Below are 19,656 nucleotides of genomic sequence, written 5' to 3' on the forward strand. Positions count from 1 at the left end.
AAAAAACATACAAAAAGTGAGAAGAGGCAGATCAGCTCGCAGACAGAGTAGACTTAGAAAATGCAAGGTGAGACACAAGGCCTGTAATGTGGCCTTGTAGTTGAGGTTTGGCCTTGTGTGTGTCCCCTCTCCCTGACCCTGCCTACCATACTGAAAAGCAATTCAGTCTCCTCGGTAGAACAAATGTTGTACAGAGCAGAACATGCTTGGCTTCCCTGTCGGCGTAAATTCACACTCTCCTATCACACGTTCAAAGCACTACTGCTTTCTCCATTAAAGATTTCCATGGAAAACCAGGAAGCCAAATTCCAGAATTCCCGGCCGTAGTGTCAAGCTGAGACTGATTTAGAGGTAGTATGTATATAAGTGTGTGTGTGTGTTAGAGAGACAGAAGAGGCTGAAGGGAAAAATACTGAGAAGAACAGAAGAAAGGCTGCTGTTGTCCCGTTTTCCTAAACCACAGTTTCAGAGTGACGTGCCAAGCATGCGAGACAGAGCAAGTCAAACAGCTACAGAAGCATGAAGAGGAAGAAACAGCACATGGGTGTTTTCAGGGTGGCCCGACACCGCGGTGTAATTGCTATGAAAGCAATCATCACCTCTCAACGTTGTATTGATGCTGCACCAGGCCTGAGTGTCTCAGCGGAGAGACCTGCATCAGGGACTTTCCACCTGAGCTGGCTGAGCGCGAACAGAACAAAGCCTGTTTGGAGCCGGCACCGTTTTGGAAATTGACTCACATCCCACTCACTGCGCTGCAACGTGAAGGCCTGTCGGATCGAGACTACTTAAAAGTGAAGGTGTGCGGCGCGTACATTGTTCAGCACGGGAACAAACGGGTTAACAAGGCTGTCTGTGTCTGTGCACGGAGAGGAGGCTCACTCCATGTGGTTAATCGAGCAAGTTTCCTCTATAGTCATCAAGTCTGTGGTTCATTGACCAATACCTGCGGCATGCTCACATGATGTCAGAGTGTCAGTGTGTGCGTGTGTGTGTGTGTGTGTGTGTGTGTTTATGTTGATGAAGTTGCTATGGCAACGACTTTCCAGGCTTTCAGCGTGTGATGTCATTCTGATGGACCCCTAATGAGCAACTACATTCTGGCCCTGGGCTTCCATTAAGACAACTGTCTGAAGTTACAGACGTGTGTGTGTGTACGCACTTAGCTTCTCTCCCTGCAAGCTGATCTCAATCTCTACATGTTCTGCGGCTGTTCTCCTATCAGCGCTCAATCTTGGACCTGCACCGTCTCACCTGCAGCTTTGTTTCACATGACATCTGTCTAACCTACTGATAGGCCGTCAAATCTCAGCCAAGACTCGTGTAGTCAGAAACAAAATCTGTGAATGTTTTCTATGTTTTCCACCAGCTTTTCATTTTCCACTCTGGCTGAGTGTGTGTAAAAGAGAGAGACATACAAATGGACATAGAGAGACACAGAGAAAAGCTGATTCCTAACACAAGCCATATGTTAAGTTGCGTTGTCGTCCAACTAAACCCTTACAGTCTGTTAAAGAGCACCGGGCTCTGGGAAGACGTTGAATACATGCAGAGGCACTGCTATAATCAATTAATCAGCCAATTATTTTACTTTGTTTGAAATATGTGCATTGCTGAGTTTATTATAATACATAGTGTCAATGAAAATAGTTCAAGAAATGGTCTTCTGCCGCAGTGTATGTTTACATTTAATTGTTTGGGAAAAGTTGAAACAGATGATTTAAGTCCAGACCTTGAGAGCACACGACACATCATTTGTGGTCATCATGTCATCCAGTTCAGCGGTTCCTAACGTTTCGCTTTGCCACTTATACCAGTACAGCCACACCAGACGAGCTCAAGTACCGTTATTTAAAGAAATAATGTTTTCACACAGTCTAATTCATTGTAATGTTGGTTTGGTTGAAATGCATTTCTCCAATTACCAGTGGAAGCCATTAGACGTTTTGTAGTTCTGTCAATCTTAAGGTAAAAATAAACTCTAGTCTATATATTCATTTAGCTACAGCTACCATTCATCTGCTGTTCAAAGCTAATTCAACCATTTGCTTTTACATAATTTAAACCATTACTTGTGTTAAACCATTTCAAATGTTCATCTATTACGTGTTTACTTGCACTTATCTGATGGCAAGTTAATGAATTATCATGCATTTTACATGTTTGGGTGTTTGTTTTACTTTTTAACTAACTAATCTGTTCTACAATTTTCCCATATACTGTCACAACTGCAGCGGTTTGTATCAAAACTGATGTCACACATGCAGGAATTCATGTGCATAATCATGAGCATGCACACATGCAGAACTCAAACTTTCCCCTTGGGTTTGCTCTTGGCTTCCAGGCTCCAGTCCCGTCAACCAGAGGCTCTATTCTACTCTTTCTTCCTCACGCTCATGAATCACTGGAGTTGTCACTTAAGTAACATCTAAAACACTGGCAATCCTGTGTAGGCTTTGAGTGCACAAGTACATAATCCCCGTGCTGTTTTTCCTGATGACAAAAACCTCCTTCATTCCTCACGACAGACTTCCTGCTAACATAACAGGATCCAGTGTACACAGATGGAAGAAATGGTAAGCTCAGCACAAAAGAAGAGAGGGAGATAGAGAGAATTGGGTCACACGAACACACATGCAAAAGAAAAAAAAAATAAAAAACAACAATAAATAAAATGAAAAAGAATCAAAACAGAAACAATAAGCTGCAGAAACACAATGACGGGTTGTGAAATGGTGAAAGTGACTCCTTCAAGTTTTCCCACACAAACTGTCTCAGTATTCACAGTTTGCAGCAGTAAACATCGTGTTCAGAAGTGGTTCTGGAAGGCAGCATTTAATGATTGTGACTTTTATGTCATTGGAAGGAATTTGGTGAAAGATTTTTCAGAAGTTTTGGAGGGTACCCAGGCGGTTTTGGTCTCACCTTTCGGCCTACTTGTCCAGTCAGTCCAACCGGGCCAATAATCCCTGAGTCTCCCTGGAACACAGGGCGGGAATGTTAAATGGCGTTAAAGGCTTTTTGCATAAAGAGCAGTCATAAAGGTGCCAAACAGGTCATTGCCACGGACTAATGTAGCATGCGTTAAAACTGTGGATGTAATACCTTCTCTCCTTTAGGTGCTGGCCCAGGTGAGATGCCAGGGTCTCCTTTCCTCCCCTGGCAAGAACAAAAGAACAAAGGTGGACTTTGTACGGGTGAAAATGACCCAACTCATTCAGTGATTTCAATCTGTCACGGCAACAAACTTCACTTTCACTTAGACAGGGTAAAAAGTTAAGGCTCTTAAAGCGTGCCTTTAGAAATCACACACTAAAAGTAAGACGACTGAGTTATTATTATTATTATGTGATTTATAAATTCATCTAGATGGTACAGATGCTTTTCTAAACCACATGGCATTACGCGGGCTCAGCACCCCCTCTCAGCACACTGAGCTTCACTGTCAGCGGGGCACAATAATTGGGCTTCGGCACATCAAATCTATGGGTCGGAAATTACACTGAGCTCTGACTCTTTCGTTTCCATTGGAGCCCTGCTATTTGCAAAATTGTTTCATTTATTATTGATGAAAGAACAAAAATGGCCATTCACCCCAAAAGAGCAAACCCTTCAGAATCTTTGTCTCTACACACCCACCAGGAAAAAGAAGCCTGCTATGCAGAATTCACTAAAGCAAGGCTTCAGTTTCTTTTTTTTTCACTGCAGCAGAGTTTCTTCCATTTTCCTTTTTAATATTTATTTATTGGATTTATTTAGAGGGACGGGAGAATGGCATACAACTCTCCCCAGGACTTTTGTTTGCTTAAATGCTCAATCTTAAATTACTTATTTCACTTTGCATAAAGACTGGAAACAAGGCAGAACTGCAAAATCTAACACAAAATCTATTTACTAGTGCCTATAAAGCACAATAAGTACATTGTTGGCAGGGAGGGGTGAGTTCCTAGAGACTCCAGGACGTCACTGCTTTTAGCCAAGAAATAGTTTGGCACAGAACCGAACTCGCGACCTTCTTAGTGTGGGGCAACACTGCTAACCACTATGCCGCCATGCTGCCCCGAATGCCAATGGAACACCCAAAGAAATTTTCCTTTTCCCAAAGTGAAAACTGTTGATTGCGCTCGGAACCAAAACATTCGAGTTGTTGTTGAAAAGGCGCACGCCGCGGTCACGGATCATCTTTGTTTAAGGTGTCACTGCTAACCCTAACCCTAAACACAGAACGGAGTAAGAATCAAGGCCATAAAGCTGAGAAGAAGTTTTGGGAAAAGTGAGGAATGTCATTCAGAAGAACAGAAACAAAAAGAGGGGGGAAAAAATATAAATTACATCAGTGAGATGACAAACACAGCCCGTTTAGGTGACCCGGAGAGGTCAGGCCTCCAATGATGAGGGCCACAGCTGTCATTTATGTAAGGCATTTTTATAATACATTTCAAATAATAGAGGCAGCTGTGTACTCTGAGCACATAGTAGCTGAGGTCAAGGGTGTTTGCTCAGGCCTATATCAATCCAGACAATAAGTTCAGGGACGTGGAGAATTTGTCCGAGGCGCGGCCATCAGAAATTTATTTGTGCCACTTCTGACTTTCTAAGTTGTAATACCTTTTTTCCTGGAGGTCCAATAAATCACTCCACCTCCCCAGGAGTCAAACTTCCCTTCTCCCCACCGGGCTTGCAGTGGTAGCCCCGAATACTTGCATTTACATGAGGTTTGCATATGAATGGATTAAATATACACACATATTAGAGTGTACCGAGCTCATATTGGAGTATCTGAAAAAGTTTAAAGGGGGGAAGTCCTGCCATTGACCTCTGCAGCACACATGTTAAAGTGATACAACTCCTCGGCTCCACTGCTGTGAACTTAGCTGGCCCCAATTCATAAGCCACGAAATCCCGCTCTTTATGGATTCAAGCTGATGACAGAACATGGATCACGTCTGCATCGGTCTGTCGTTCATGTTAGAGGTGGAGGTTGCAACCGACACAGATACGAATTCCTGTAATCGCTTCACGTGTAAAAACTGATGCGGCCGTCAGGCTTGCCGTGAAAATAAATAAATAAATAACTAAAGGCTCATTTGTGATCATTACTTAGACGGTAGAGTACCTTGAGCCCAGGTGGACCAGGTCGGCCAGGGTTTCCATGGGGACCAGGAGCGCCCTGTGGGAAAGCCAGAGAAAGAAAAACATCATCAAACCGTGATTGAGATCTCAATCAGTCTTCATATTGGGATAGTGCTGATGCAGACTGTGGCTTTGCTACTGTGAATGAGACTGGGGGGGGGGGGGGGGGGGGGGCAGACTGTCTGGAGAAACTCAGCCTTCATGCTACCTTAACCTACTTTCCTATACATGAATTGTGTGTGTATGTGTGTCTTGGGTGGTGAGGCATTTGGACCTGGTGTTGGGGGTAGAAGCTTATGGAAAATGAGGCTCTGTGGAGCTGCTCCACCATATGGATGTGGTTTTCCTGCCCCTTGTTGCCCCACACTCCTCACACCCCCTCCACACACACACACAAATGAAAATACTCGTTTGCCAAGCATCTTAATGAGTTACGCAGATCATCCTGTATCAAAACACTTTGAATTCCTCTGCAGTCTGTGTTGGCTGTTGCTGAGGAAGGGAACACAACTGTGTCTGAAAGCAAACAAAGTGAGATCTACAGTAGCAACAGAGCGGTAATGTGAACCATCGCGCCTTTTCCAGCAGCCCCCTTGGGATGGTTTAGTAGGAAATCTTTGGAAGCCAGAGAATGAATCTACACCAATTTTTCTCTTGTATAAACAGCAGCCGTCAGAGAGAAAGGGAGAGAGTGAGTTGGTTTTCCTACGTCTCTTCTATCTATCTATCTGTCTGTCTGTTTGTCAGTCCACCTTCTTTTCCTCTGAGAGACTTCTTCCTCTGGATCTCTGACCTGGCTCCTGCCCTCCATGTGGTGTGGCACCCTTGGGCCCCTAAACCTCCCGCCTCCTTTCCTTTGTGCTGGATCAAGGGTCAAACAACTCGGAGAGGGCGGAAAAAGACCCACAACTGCTTTAAGAGCTGGGTCGGTGAGTTTCATTGAGGTGAGTCAAAACAAATCAGGAAGCCATTACGTTGATGATCTAGTCAGCAGAATGGGAAGAAAAGCATCTACGGACATCTAGATAGGCACCTCTCCTCTCTACTAACCCAAACTCGACAACATAAATGCCTTTTGCTGCAACTGCTCTTCTTGTCACCAGTGCTCTGATGACAAGTCATGTCTGATTGACATCTTCTCATGAACAAACAGGACATGGCTGCACATGTGTAAAGTTAGTTATCTCCGATGAGTCAGTCACAGAAAGCTCCAAAATGTTCCTAGTAGTCTGACAGCTAAAATAAAGTTTTGATAAAATCTGTTATACTCAAAGAAAAAAAAAAAAGATCTGTTTTAAACTTGTTAGGTTTTACACACAAGATATTTTCATTCCAAGGATTCACAAGTTTTACAGATCTCGCCCCCTTCACTCCCACACTCTCTTTCTCCTTTCATTTTCGTTTTGTATGCAAACCTCCAGAGTTACCGTGCACAGACAGTGTTAAGTGACTCTGTTGTGCCTTAAATAAACTTATACAAACTAGACATGTTTGAATTACACACTTCAAAATTAACCCCGTGGTTTACCGCACTTTGGGCAGTACACTGGTAGGCACAAGCTGGCACAGACATTTGGTTCTGTGTTGTTGCCTCCGTGTCGTGTCCCTTTCTCTCACAACAGGTGTCTAATTAGAGAAGACCAGGGTGGGGTGCACACAAGCTGAGGGCTATCAAATGCAAAACCACCGACCTCTGAACAGTGCTGCAGGGCGTTGCTGTGGTTCCTGTGGTAATAATACTGCTCGCTCTGCGCAATTCATATCCATTCTAAGTAGAGACCAAATGGTCAAAATCTAAACAAATGATAGCTCATAATGCATCATGCTAAGATAACGCACACGCTGCCTGCACTGAATATAAATATCTGTGCTTGAAATTTAATATGCACCATATGCACAAGCCGAGATGTACACTATCTGTACGTGGTGGATCTTAAATATGGATGCATTACATCACTCTGAAGGTTACATCCCCACACACACAATATTTAAGAAAAGGCCTTTTAGTGCGCTACGCTGTAAACATCGTCTGAATTTCAACACCAGCTCGTAACTCTAACAGATATACAGTCAGAGGATTAAAGATAAAAGAGAGTCTGCACGTTGCTGTGCCAAAGGACCATCGTCTGCTTAACCAACATTATGCCAAGAGAGCATGTGAAACTGCTAGACGTTTTCATAATTGAAGATCCCAAACAGCAAACGCGAACACACACAGACTGGATACTTTGCCTCAAACGATTTAGGATACATTTCAGTCTTCTTTTGAGTCTTAACTGCATGGCTAAATAAAAAAGGGAATGGAAGGGAATTTGCAGCTCAATGCTCATAAAGAAATTAGTTAGGCTGTGCGGGGAAATCACTTCTATGTATTCGCTTCAGGAGCTGAAGTTATGAACATCCTGCAGTAACCGAAAGATATGAAAGGGGACATTGTAAGTAAGCCAAAGCATTAATTATCCATTGAGAACAATAACACTTATAATGGCCCAGTTCGAAAATTACGATGGAAAAATAGAGTTAGAATTATGCCAAACATTTAAAATCCGCCATTGAAAAATATATTTAAGCGCCCGAAGGGGGATTGCAAAAATAGTGAACTAGAGCATGGCTTGTGCTTTTTACTGTCCTGGAGCCTATTACAGTAACGTTCCACAGAAGAGCTCTATGTACACAGTTTACATTAGGGATTAGACAGGCCCTTAAAAAGCTGATCAGCCGCCTGGTGTTACCAAAACAGACCGACACAGAGGCCGAAGCACGGCTCAGCGCCTTCACTTTGAAAATTCCTTGTTGCCACAGCGTTCCGGGTCTCTATATGAAAGGTCCATCCGGGCTCTGACTTGGCTTTATGTGCAGCTGAAGCGGTGTGGAATGAGGCTTTGTGGCAGACCAAAGTTTGGAGGGGAAGAACGAGGAAAGATGGGCGACAGAGATTTTTTTTTTTTTTTTTCAGCCAGACAAAGAACCTCTTGATCCAAGCAGGTCGCAGAGGAATACATGCAGTCGGCCCGCAGATAGATGCGGGATTGTGCGATGCATCCACCTTATGTTTCCTCTCACACCCTTCTAACACCGCTGTTATTATACACCGACAAACAGACTTGAGGGAGCACGCCCTGACTAGCGGAGGCTTCTGTAAAGACAGCGGTTGCCCTAGTGATGCCGTCTCACACTCATATGTGTGGGATCAGAGGTCAGGGTTCATATGGTGGTACTCGCTGGTCTCAATGGTGCTCTGTGTGTCATCATAGAGACTTCCAGTAATCCACGGCTACAGAAGGTCATGCAAAAAAAAAAAAAAAACAAAAAACAAAAACGTGGTGAAGCTGAGAAAACTGCCATCTCCTCAGCAAAACCACTGTGGTTGGGATTTAGCTTTTTCACAAAGATGCTCCTGATCAAATCGTGCTAAACACCTGTGAGCCTGCAGCTTTAGTGACTTCAAGCTCTGGTGTGGATTTAATCATTGCCGTCAACAAGTGAATCTCTTCTCCTAAATTTAAACCACATTATTTTCTTGGCAAAACTGGGAGAGTTTAAAGATGTGTGTGTGTGTGTGTGCGTGTGTTATTATTTGCACACACACACACACACACACACACACACACAGCAGCAGCAGTTGAACTTGATAAATGCTTTTGTTTACATGAAGCTTCATAATCTGTCTCGTTCTTTATATAGGCAGACCATAAATGTGGCCACATGTGTGCTACACGCCGTGGGAGCAGTGCCATGCTGTGTGTACCCGCTGTGTGAGAGGTGATGTGCACTGGCATGTGTGTTAAAGTCACTAACTCCGAGGTCACAGTCAGACACCGGTTGCGTGTTTGCAAGTGACCCCCATTAGGGTTGCATCAAAACCAATGGCTTTTACAAGTGCTTTTTTATTGAAAAGGCTTGTTTTCATTGTTTGCACTCTGCAAACCAACCACTTCCACTGACAATGGCGCTGGCAGTTCAATAGCTGCTCTGCTGGGGCTCACAAAGGCCATGTGTAAGCCATCAGGATGTAAATCAGTACGAGGTGATTGGGCGATACATACTGCTGAAGAATGACGTCTGAGCCAGACATAGAAATTTTACCAAGGTGAACGTCGACTCAGAATCTCACATGCTCTCCCGTTAAAGCGTTGCCCAAAATTGGTTGGCATCAAATAGCTGTTTTTTTGTTTTTGCAGAGAAAAGCAAAAGGAAATCTTAGAAGAAAAGCTGCCACTTCTTATAAAAATAACTCCACTTAGATTCATAAGTAAATAATAGAAGAATAATTTGCCTTCAGTAAGCCTTATGCTTAGATTTGTATGCCCAGTTTGAGTTTTATTCTGGGTATGTTTGATTTGGATCATAAGAAATCCAGCAGGCCTGATGTTGGGAACTGCTTCCAGTGACGCGATGGAAGGTGCTGCTGACGCTTAAATAACTTTAATTAGAGCCAGACAAAGGCATCCTTATACATCTATAGAGGCGGGGGGATCACAGAGCCTTTTGCTTAGGAGTCTCTCAGACACAGTAAGTGATCATTTAAAACAAACACACACATAAGAAGACACATGCAGATTCTTTATAATATACACAATATCTGTGCACAGCGTAGACACCAAATAAGAGCATCTATAATTTATACTAGATGGATTTAGATGATTCTACCGTCTGAACTGACTTAAAAGCTTTGTGGAGTTTGCTCAGTAATTGACAGTGTAAAATAAGGAGCCTGAGGCTGCTGTAGTCTTTAATATAAACAGGACTAAGAGTTAACAGCAACTGGGAGACTGTACTTATGCGCAGCAGTGCTTTGAGCTAAATGCTAATGCCAGTGGAGGCAGATGGGATGCATTAATTTTACAGGTATCTGGACATAAAGTTTTGAGCAAAGAAAAAGAAAAAAGAAATAATTGCCGTGATAATGGTCCTCAGGAAAAAAGGATCAAAGTTGAAGGATCAAAGTTATTGAAATGCATCCTCAGGGGAACATGAAGGTGTTTGCCAGATTTCACGGCAGTCGTGAGACATTTCACCCAACGCCACAGATGTCAACCGGATGGTGCTGGAGGTAAAGTCTGGGGATGGGAATGGTCATTAGGATTCATCCTCAGAGCAGGACGGGTAACTAACAAACTCCAACTTAATGTACCTAATGGTTGTTGAGTTATTTGAGTCTGGGCCAAAGTGGTGGACCGACTCACTGGTGTTGCAATATCTAGAGCCACAGTGAAGAAGCGACCTGAGAATGGGACTATATCTTTTTAACTACCTTGGAGAAAAAGGCCTTTCATTAGCCCAGAATGGGATTCCTATGAAGAGTCAGCGCAGCCTGCTGCAACAGCTCAGTGAGGAGAAGAAAGTCCAGCGGCGCCATGTGTTCTCTGTCTGTTTACAGTGCTTTTATTAGGCATCCTGTGGCATAGGCAGCCTTTTGAAAGGCCGTCTTTATAGGAGCTTTCCTGTTTAGGCTTAGGGGTGGGAGGTCAGCACTCACAGCCCTGTGCTGAATATGGTCAATCCCCCTGCATAGGAAAACTTTGTGCGTGAGTATGTGTGTGTGTGTGTGTCAGCTTGGTGATGGGCGGGGCTTAGAGTGATGTGGGAGCCCAGGATGGCAGGTTATTATTGTAATGACAGAAAGCGGTCCAGGACTTGGAACACACAGATACTGTCCTCTCTGTCCCTGTCTGTCTGTTGTCTTTTTTTTTTTTTAACTATTTGTCTTTGAAGCTTTTAGTCAACATGTACGTCAGCAGCAGCAGCAAAATCGCAAACAAACACGCACACAGGCAAAGAGATACCCACAATAAACCTAAATTAAGATGCACTTATTTGCATAGTTGCTTTAGAAAAAAAACCTTGGGGTTGGGCACCAGTGTAAATTTTTTCTTGAAGTCGGAAATGGAAGTGCATTTGCTTTGGGTGGAGGTGTCCGAGGGCAAGCAAGGAGACTTACCCGAGGACCCCTCTTGCCCGGCTGGCCCGGCTTCCCTGGAGGTCCTGGTAGTCCCTGGAGAGAGAGCATACAGTCACTGTTGTATGCTGGAATATGCCACATAGATGATCTTATTCTTCACCCAAGGAATCTCTCTCTTTCTTTTCTTTTCTTTTTTTTTTTTAAATCAACAATCGTCCCATGAGGATTTCTTTGTACAGACTGGAGAGAAAAAAATGACACCTTTTCCTTCTGAAGTGACTCCATCTCAAGGTGATGAAAGTTCAGCCTTATCCTTCAGGAAGCTCTGAGGCTGTGCAGCAGGAAACCGTAGAAACCCTAGAAATAACAGGTCATTTCCTGTGCCACTCAATGCCCCTGTGTGGTTCTATCAGCCTTCTGCTCACTCGTTTTCTTTTAATCAAAAAGGAGGCAAAGGAGAAATGTGGAAAAACAAAACGCCCGAGGCTGCTCCAGTTGACTAAGAGTTAGCTGCAGGGCTCTGGATCCTGGCGTAAATGTGACCTGAAGCCTTGATATTGCATTTTTCTGTTCCCTGTACAATGCATTAAAGCATTTTTACAGCATCGTTAAATTCGATGCCTGAGATAATACAGATATGAGGCCGCAGTAAAACAGCAGCAGCATCTACTATAAAGTGCGGTCACTGACATCTCGATGCTGCGGCCTTTCTCTGTCTCCCTCATCTCCATTTTCATGAGGCCCTGAACTTTAGGCGACAAAGGACTTTGAAACGATACCAACCGTCTCATACAGATGGCCATCGTTCTAAAGCTGCTATGTTTTTCTGCAGTCTGGTCTATGTCGCTCTGATGATCATAATTGGCCCCCCTCCATGTCTTACAGGATGACCTCCATGGTTGAGACCACCCCTGATTGTTACAGGTGGTGTGCTCAGTGGTAGTCCGAAGACCTGTCAACGTCAACGCACGGCCCCCTCCATCGTCACACTTCCACCCCCTGGTTTGGCTAGCCTTCCTTCCACTTGTCTGGTTTGTTTTTTCCTGCTGTCTCTGCCTCTTTGCACCTGTCCATCTCCGACATCTCCAGTGATCTCACACTGTTACCACACTGCTGCACATTTCCCAGTCACCACATACCAGTCGTCAGCCCTCAGGTTGAAACGCGGCGAATGTGAATTATGCTGCGATGTTTGAAAGCAGTTATTTCAGAGGTTAAACTTAATTGAATACTGGAACGCAAACTCCACTTTGAGCTTTTATTACTGTAATTTCTTTCTATTTGTGGCAAGACCTAAGTACTCTGGCATTTGCAGGTAAACCCCGGCGGAATGCAGAAGCTTGGAATTTTTAAAAGAAGATGAAATTTCAATCTCAGCCAGTACAGTTTAAATTAAAAAGGAATCAAGAAAAACTTCAATTCTTCTTTTCAGCAACCACATTAACATTAACAGTGGAACAGAAAGTGATTTTTTTTTTTTTTTTTTTGTTTGTTTTAAGCCACAGTGACGGGACGAAGGTGATTCAGATGTGACTTTCTGAACTTTGCCATGTCTGTGCCCACGCTGGCCGTTTTCCTGGCAGCTTCAGTGCAGAGAAAACAAAAGTCCAAATCATGTTTTTGCTGTGTTTCTCTTTAATGCTTTAGGCAGCCAGACTGATGAATGACAAAGCCAGTGGCTGACAACTTAGTGAATGTAAAGCTTCTTACTTTCATATTTGTTGTGTCTCTGCGTGTTTGTGTGGAGGAGAGTGCACTGTGGGAAGTGAGAGATTAAGTATACACATGGTTGTATAATTATGAAATCCAGACTGTGATGAAAAAGGGGGATTACTTGGTTCATGTGGGATCTCCTCGAGCAAAACATGGCAACATGCACACACACACACATATATATATATATATATATATATAAGCCCACATGCACGCATTCATTGCATGCATGGTCACAATAAATAATCATCCAGTGAAACATATCTAGTCTTATTTAAGTCAGGATTTTGGCAAAACACACAAACACATAATTTCATGCACATGTGTTAGGAAGCCCAGAAGATGTACACACATCATACACACTCCTGGACAGTTTTTGTTCCAAACCATTTCAGCTTCATATGGTTGGACATTAAGGCAGAGTTTAGTGTTGAAAGCATTACTCTTAGGTTGGCTTAACTTCACATATGTATATTTCTTTGGCTTCAGAACAACATAAATATATCAAACCGTTCTTTAGTAAATTACGTTATAGTTTAACTTTCTACTTAAGATCTGTTTTCAATGATAGATTACAACACTTTATACTGAAATAGCAAGAAGAGCTTTACTTCATTATAATGATCAGATCTGGTGTGGACATCCGTGGACTGCCAGTAAATTAGCCATTATTAGTCAAATGGAACTCTGTACATCCGCAGATGTCGCCATTAAGGCACAAGCATCAAACGGCTCCTGCTGACACTTCACACTAAAATGACTCAATGAAAAGAGTGGAGCAAAATCAGCCAAAACATGCTGAGCAGAGATAAATTTTACAAAAAGTATATCCATTAATTATGTATGTTTGGCAAAACTAAACCTTAACAGCAGTATTGAACTGCTCTGCTGCAAAACATAAATGTGAGTAGCTAAATTTTCCTTCAATTAAAATTATCTATGATGAAGCAAGCTGGATGTTGATCTCATATAGTTGGTCAAGATACAACTGAGATGAACTCTGATGCCAGGTGGGAACTGAAAGCTATGGAAAAGGCAAAAATGGACTGGCCTGCTTCAACGTTCCTGGCTTCCCGTTATATACTTTAGGCGAAGCCGACCTATGAAGCTGAATGACGGTGTTTACTGACTGCTTTGACCCTTGACCCCGCTTTGAAAGAGGCCCATGTGACCTCCACTAGCCCTCAGAGGAATCTGGTGCAGAGACGGCAAGGCGTCAGACCTAACACGTCACACCCAGCCTGGAGGGTTCTGGTACACAGAGAAAGAAGTAAAAGAGGGAGAAAGGCAAGATTTCTGACCTCTGTGCGAAAGGAAGTAGTTCCACATTGACCTGCATATCTTTGTGGTCTCTTATTTCCAGCCTCAGAGCACTTGAGTCAACCCTGATCTTTGAATGGTGACAAAGACCAGAATAGACAGGGATTCCGCTAGCAGAAGTACTTCAATCACTTTCACCCCTTTTGTTAACATAAACCATCAAACTAGCCACCCAAAACTGCCGACACAAAGAGCGGGGGGCATGACCTTCATGTTTCTTGCTCATTTAGAGTTTGCAGAACATTTATTGCTGGAAAAAAAAAAATTGAACCTTCACCTGAAGTCTTTTTATGTGTGTACTTGCTTAACACGTCTGTTTCACATTCATTTCGCACCAAATCTTCTGACCACTGGAACCTCATCAGTTTGGTGACTGACTTTGACTTTTCCATTGCAAGCAGAGACATTTATACTGGAAATATAAACAACTTTCCCTTCTTGTGTGGCAACCACACAAACACTCCCAAGAGACAAGAGGTGCTTACCGATGGGCCTGCATCTCCTTTCTCTCCTCTAGGTCCAGCCAGCAGGGAGAACTGAGTAGGTGGCACCTCCCAGCTCTGAAAGCCATCAGTGGCAGGTGGTGTTACTGTGCTGTATGAAGGTCTGGTAGCTGGCGGGGTGATTGGAGCCTTGGTTGTTTTGGCTTGCTTTGTTGATTTGAGGACCTGCTTGGAGACTGGCTTGGGTGTTTTAGCGGTTGTAGTTTTGGAGATGGTTGGTTTTGAGGGGCCGACTTTGGATATTGTTGGTCTAGAAGGGACAACTTTGACAGAATTTGCTTTTGGTTTGGATGGAGTGGCTTTGGATGTTGTAACCTTCGGATTGGGAGATGTTTTCTTGGCTGTGGTGGGTTGCGGTTTCTTTGGAATAGCATCTTGGTCTGATAAAGTATAGTCAGGTTTTGTCTTGGAAGGTTTGGTGCTGGTAGTGGCTGGTATAATAGGTCTTTTCTTGTTGTCTGCTCTTGCAGTTGTCTTTTTGGGGCTGCTGTAAGGAGTGGGCTTTGGGGGAGTGGGTTTGGAAGGCTTCGGATTTGCTGTTTTTGAAGTTAAAGGTCTTGGGGTTGGTGATTTTGTGGGGGATACGCTTGCCCTGAGTGGTGCTGTGACAGTTTCGGTCATCACCTTCGGAGGCGGAGACGCCAAACCAAGCTGAACAGTGACTGGCATCACAGTTCCCATTAGGGGTGTAGGAATGGTCCCAGGTTTGGGCTTCATTGTTTGGGCCACATATCTGACAGCTGAGGCAGCAGCAGCAACACTCCTGGCAAGACTCAGCCCTGTGGGTTTCTTGGCCGTCTCTGGGCCACCACGTTTAGGAGTAGCAGCAGTAGCTGTGATGTTTATTTCTCGTGGTAGGATTGGCAACAACGGAGAAAGGTTAGGCCTGTATGTGTCCGCTTCCCTGCACTGTTTCTTAATGTACCTGCAGTAGTTGTGAGCTGCCTGCGCAGAAGGGACCAGGTCAAATTGGCAGATGGCACCTTCAAAGTGTGCCGAGGCCTGTTGCTGGCTTGTCCGGCCCAGCAGGAAGGAGCCCTGGAGCTCTGGAGCCAGTCCCTCCTCACTGTCCCACCCAAAGTCTGCATGAACGCTCTGCTCTCCGCAGGAGGCATATAGAGTCACTCGCTGTCCATTAATTCCAACCGCCAGCTGGTGCCACTGACCATCATGGGGCTCATAGGGCAGTGCCACTGAGGTGTTTGGTCCCGTGTGAAGGACCAGATTGCCCGGTGCTAGCTGCAGACCAAGAAGGAGCTTCTTGCTGTCTGAGAGCAGGGTGAAGAGGAAAGCACTGTTGACACGGTGCGAGCGCACACTCAGGACCAGTGCCAGGTTGGGCCAAACGGCCACAGGGAAGAGTGAGCGCAGTGGAGCTTCGATGTGCGCCCGCTGGTTGAGGATGATCCCCGATCGGAACGGAATGACCCCAGCTGGCACCGAACGCGACGGCTTCTCTCCCTTAAGCCCCAACTTTTGGAGGATGTCCACATCTGGATAGGAGGAAGAGCAGAGTTAGAATTGCAGGTAATTATGACAGAACTGTTTATGAAGGTTACACATCAGTGCAGTTAGACAATCATGAAAATGAAAAATCTATTATTATGCATTCTGTTTTAGAAGGCAGACAGATTTATTTTAAGTTTAGACATAACTTTATCCCTCCGGTCACCAATGTTTTGTTGCTCCTTTGGTCATTCCTTCATTCATGAAGTCTTACTTGTTCGTGTAAGGCGCAGGTTTAGTTTGGGAGAGCTGGGTTTGACCTGAAAAGCCAAACTGTTCTACCACTCGAACAGTCCCTCTACAAAATGGAAGTAAAATAATTCAAACATCGAAGGCGGGATCATTGTCAGGACACGGGAGAGCTCTGTCTTTCAAAGCAATACATCTGGACTGTTGCTTTGTGCAGAAGATTGGACAGGATTAACGCCAGTTTTGTTTCTGTGGTGGTAACACTTAAAAACGTGGACCCTTGAGCAACAATTATACACACATACGTCAACAGGAAGGATGGCAATTGTTCTGAAGGAAACTATTAAAAATTATTTACAGGACACTCTGGAGTCATGGTGAGAATTTGCTCTTCCTGAAACAAATGAGGCTCAGCAAAATATTTTATCTATCTTCACCAGTGGCAGCTGGATTGAACTTCCCCCTTAACAAAATCGAAGCAATTTATTTTTCGCCATCACACAAAACAGGCATGGCAGCTTCACAGCTTTACGTCATGTCAGATCCAACTTTCAGCCAACACAGAAAAGAAGTTTACAAAGAAATGAAGCTCAAATGCTGCAGGCGGAAAAGATGGGGAACAAAGATTTAAAACAAAAAATGACAGGCATAGGAAAATAAACTAGATTTCAGGCTGCCAAATGCTTCTGTAGGCTGTCTACTGCACGTTAAGGCCAATATAAATAGCTATGTGTAGGTCCAGATGATGGCAGGGGAGTGTGGAGTGACCTTGGTTTGTTTTTTAATGCTCTCTAAGTGGGCAGATGCGGCAGATGTGGTGCGGTGGCTTTGGCTTTAAATGGTAGCTGTTTGCAGACTCGTGCTTCTCGCAGACACAGCAAGTCGCAGCATAATTTTGATTGGATGGTTTTAGTGAAATATAAAGCAGCTTTCATTCAGAACGGATCTGCTCACAATAAAATGTAAGTTTAATAATTTGGCCTCAGTTTAACAGCTAACTTTAACCCACAACAACTGAAGCTGCAGTGCCAAACCAAACCACAGTGGTTTCAAATGTATGATCTTTATCAAATTTTTGCCTTCTCCTCTTCAGGAATTGGTTCCAGTACACAATGCTGCCAGGTTTTACTCTTTGAGGATTTTTATATATTTAAGATTATTTTTTTTGGCGCTAAGAGTAGAAAATAAAGGAAATCAGGAGACTTTTGAACTTTACATTAAATAGTTATTTCAACAAAAATGGAAAAACTTTTTAATCATAATTCATTTAACATCTGTTATCCATGAAACTGAGACAAACTATTGCAGAAAAGATATTCCTTTATCATACAGTAAGGACTCAAAGTGCCAATAACCAGCCACGGTGATGTGAGACTTCCTGGACTTGTCGTTGGAAACATGTCGGTTGGTAGAGGTGACTGTGAGGGGATTCAGTCAAAGCAGTCAGTACCAGGAACGCGCAAGGACCTAATCCGCCTTCAGCAACCATCTAGCCAGAGAACTCCCCTCTGAGGCAAAGAGAAGCCCTTAGTGTTTAAGGCTAACAAACATGCATTTGTGAATTTTGAGGCACAAGGTTCAGGCTAGAGTTCAGGCTCTAAATATACATTTTCTGGCGAAATTATATTACTTCCAGACCAATTAACACATCCGAGCGCTTGTTAACGTATGTTAAAGTATATGTGCTGGAAATATTTGCTTCCCTGATATGAAGGCACAGCCTCTTTGTTTTAAAGCTATAGGGGATTAATGAACCGAAGGACATCGGCATCATCAGACAACGTCCCCTCTCTGTCCTTCCCATCAATAGAGTCGGTTTGAACATTCAGAACATGACTACAGTGACCACATGTCAACGCAGTATCTCCCTGACTGGAGGCAGGATGCAGTTTCCAGTCTTTCAGCCAACTTTGACTCTCAGTTTAGCATTTCAGTCTCAGTGGTCCCAACGCTTCTCCATATGACCTGTGATCTCAGACCCAGGCCCCTCACCATCTTCATTGTCTCTGGGCTCATTCTGACCTGTGGTCGTTGGTCCTTGTCTAATGGGGATGTGTGTATAGAAGCCCTGCTTGTGAAAAGATTAAAAAAAAAAAAAAAAAAAGTGGACAAGCAGTGTTGATGAGATGACAGGAGGTGGGAAAGATGAGGGGAAGGACAGATGGGAGGCCCTTACAGTTTCTCATGGGCCATATGGGGCAAAGACTTCAATGAGACGCTTGTCTTTCAAAAAACAACGCTTGCTTCATTAGACCATTGTCGTCAGAATTGCATGGAAAGTTGTTTGAATAGTGTTTTGAGCAGGAATCTGAGGAAAAAAAAACCATGTCAAAGAAAAACCGATATGCACAGACTCGAATTACTGTCTGCCAGTCTTATGTAACCCATATTAACCAATGCTGAATCCTTTTTTATACAATATTATATTATACCACCACGTGTAAAACAATACGTTTTTGCAGGGTGAAAAACTGATACAAATCCAAATGCATTACAGCCTTTTCATGCTTTGTAGTTAACTGTGAGACTTTCCCATGAATCAGAACATCACGGCTTTATAAATTAGTCCGATGAAACAGGAGCTACGTGGGGTTCAGTGTGTACCCATCCACACGCCTCTCTGTGTGGTCTCTTCTGCAGTAAAGGACAACGGGACTTGGCAGCGAGGCGGCGGGTGCATTACATGTATCTGTTCTGGTCATACAGCCCCTCGTCTCCAAACGGTTTTATTTAAATAGTGCTTGCACCCATTACTAGGGCACACATTAAACACATGGTTTAAGGTATACAGTGCACTGCCTGAATGTGGACATACACACAGACTTCTGTTTTACACAAGACTGGAGTTCAAAGCCTTGCTGCATGCCAAGTCGCTCAAGTAGGACAGAGACAGCGCCAAGGCTCCTCTAAAATGTTATCCCTTGTAGAGGATGAAGTCACCAATTCGTTTGAACACTTTTAAATGATCTCTGTTTTTCTGGCCAACACGAGTCTGCATTGAGCCACTGGTGACATTTTTTAATGGAGAGATCTGCCTCACAGCAATGCACTGCACGTTTTCCCACAATATCAATTTGAATTTGATATCTTCTTGCGAATCAATAAAATCTTTCACACATGATCTAATTTTCCATTTGTTTGGAGTCCATTTATTTTAGATATAGATATAAAGTAGGGGAGATGTAAGGGGGTATAAGTTGCATCACTCATCCCCAGCCAGAATGAAGCAAGGGACAGTGTCATTTTAGATACTTGGCAGGATAGAGAGAAAGAGAAGTGAAGCATGCTGCAAAAGTCCCTGGCTTGAATAAAGCGATGGCAGTTGTGTTGCATGCTTCTTTATGAGAACATAAACGGAGTCCTCTATTGGTTGAACTGTTGTGGTGATGT

General features: G+C 43.7%; 1 protein-coding gene across 1 annotated transcript in view; it reads right to left on the bottom strand.

Annotated features, from left to right (window-relative positions):
* The window catches only part of col27a1a (collagen, type XXVII, alpha 1a), a 62,814-nt gene that overhangs the window by 37,177 nt on the left and 5,981 nt on the right, over positions 1-19,656 (bottom strand). The window contains exons 3-7 of the mRNA XM_029515475.1: positions 14,554-16,064; positions 11,075-11,128; positions 5,117-5,170; positions 3,106-3,159; positions 2,926-2,979 (exon numbers count right to left, since the gene is read on the bottom strand). Of these exons, the coding sequence (XP_029371335.1) occupies positions 2,926-2,979; positions 3,106-3,159; positions 5,117-5,170; positions 11,075-11,128; positions 14,554-16,064 (1,727 nt within the window). The remainder of the gene's footprint in view (positions 1-2,925; positions 2,980-3,105; positions 3,160-5,116; positions 5,171-11,074; positions 11,129-14,553; positions 16,065-19,656) is intronic.

Source organism: Echeneis naucrates, chromosome 12 (genome assembly GCF_900963305.1).
Source record: "Echeneis naucrates chromosome 12, fEcheNa1.1, whole genome shotgun sequence".
Taxonomy (NCBI): Eukaryota; Metazoa; Chordata; class Actinopteri; order Carangiformes; family Echeneidae; genus Echeneis; species Echeneis naucrates.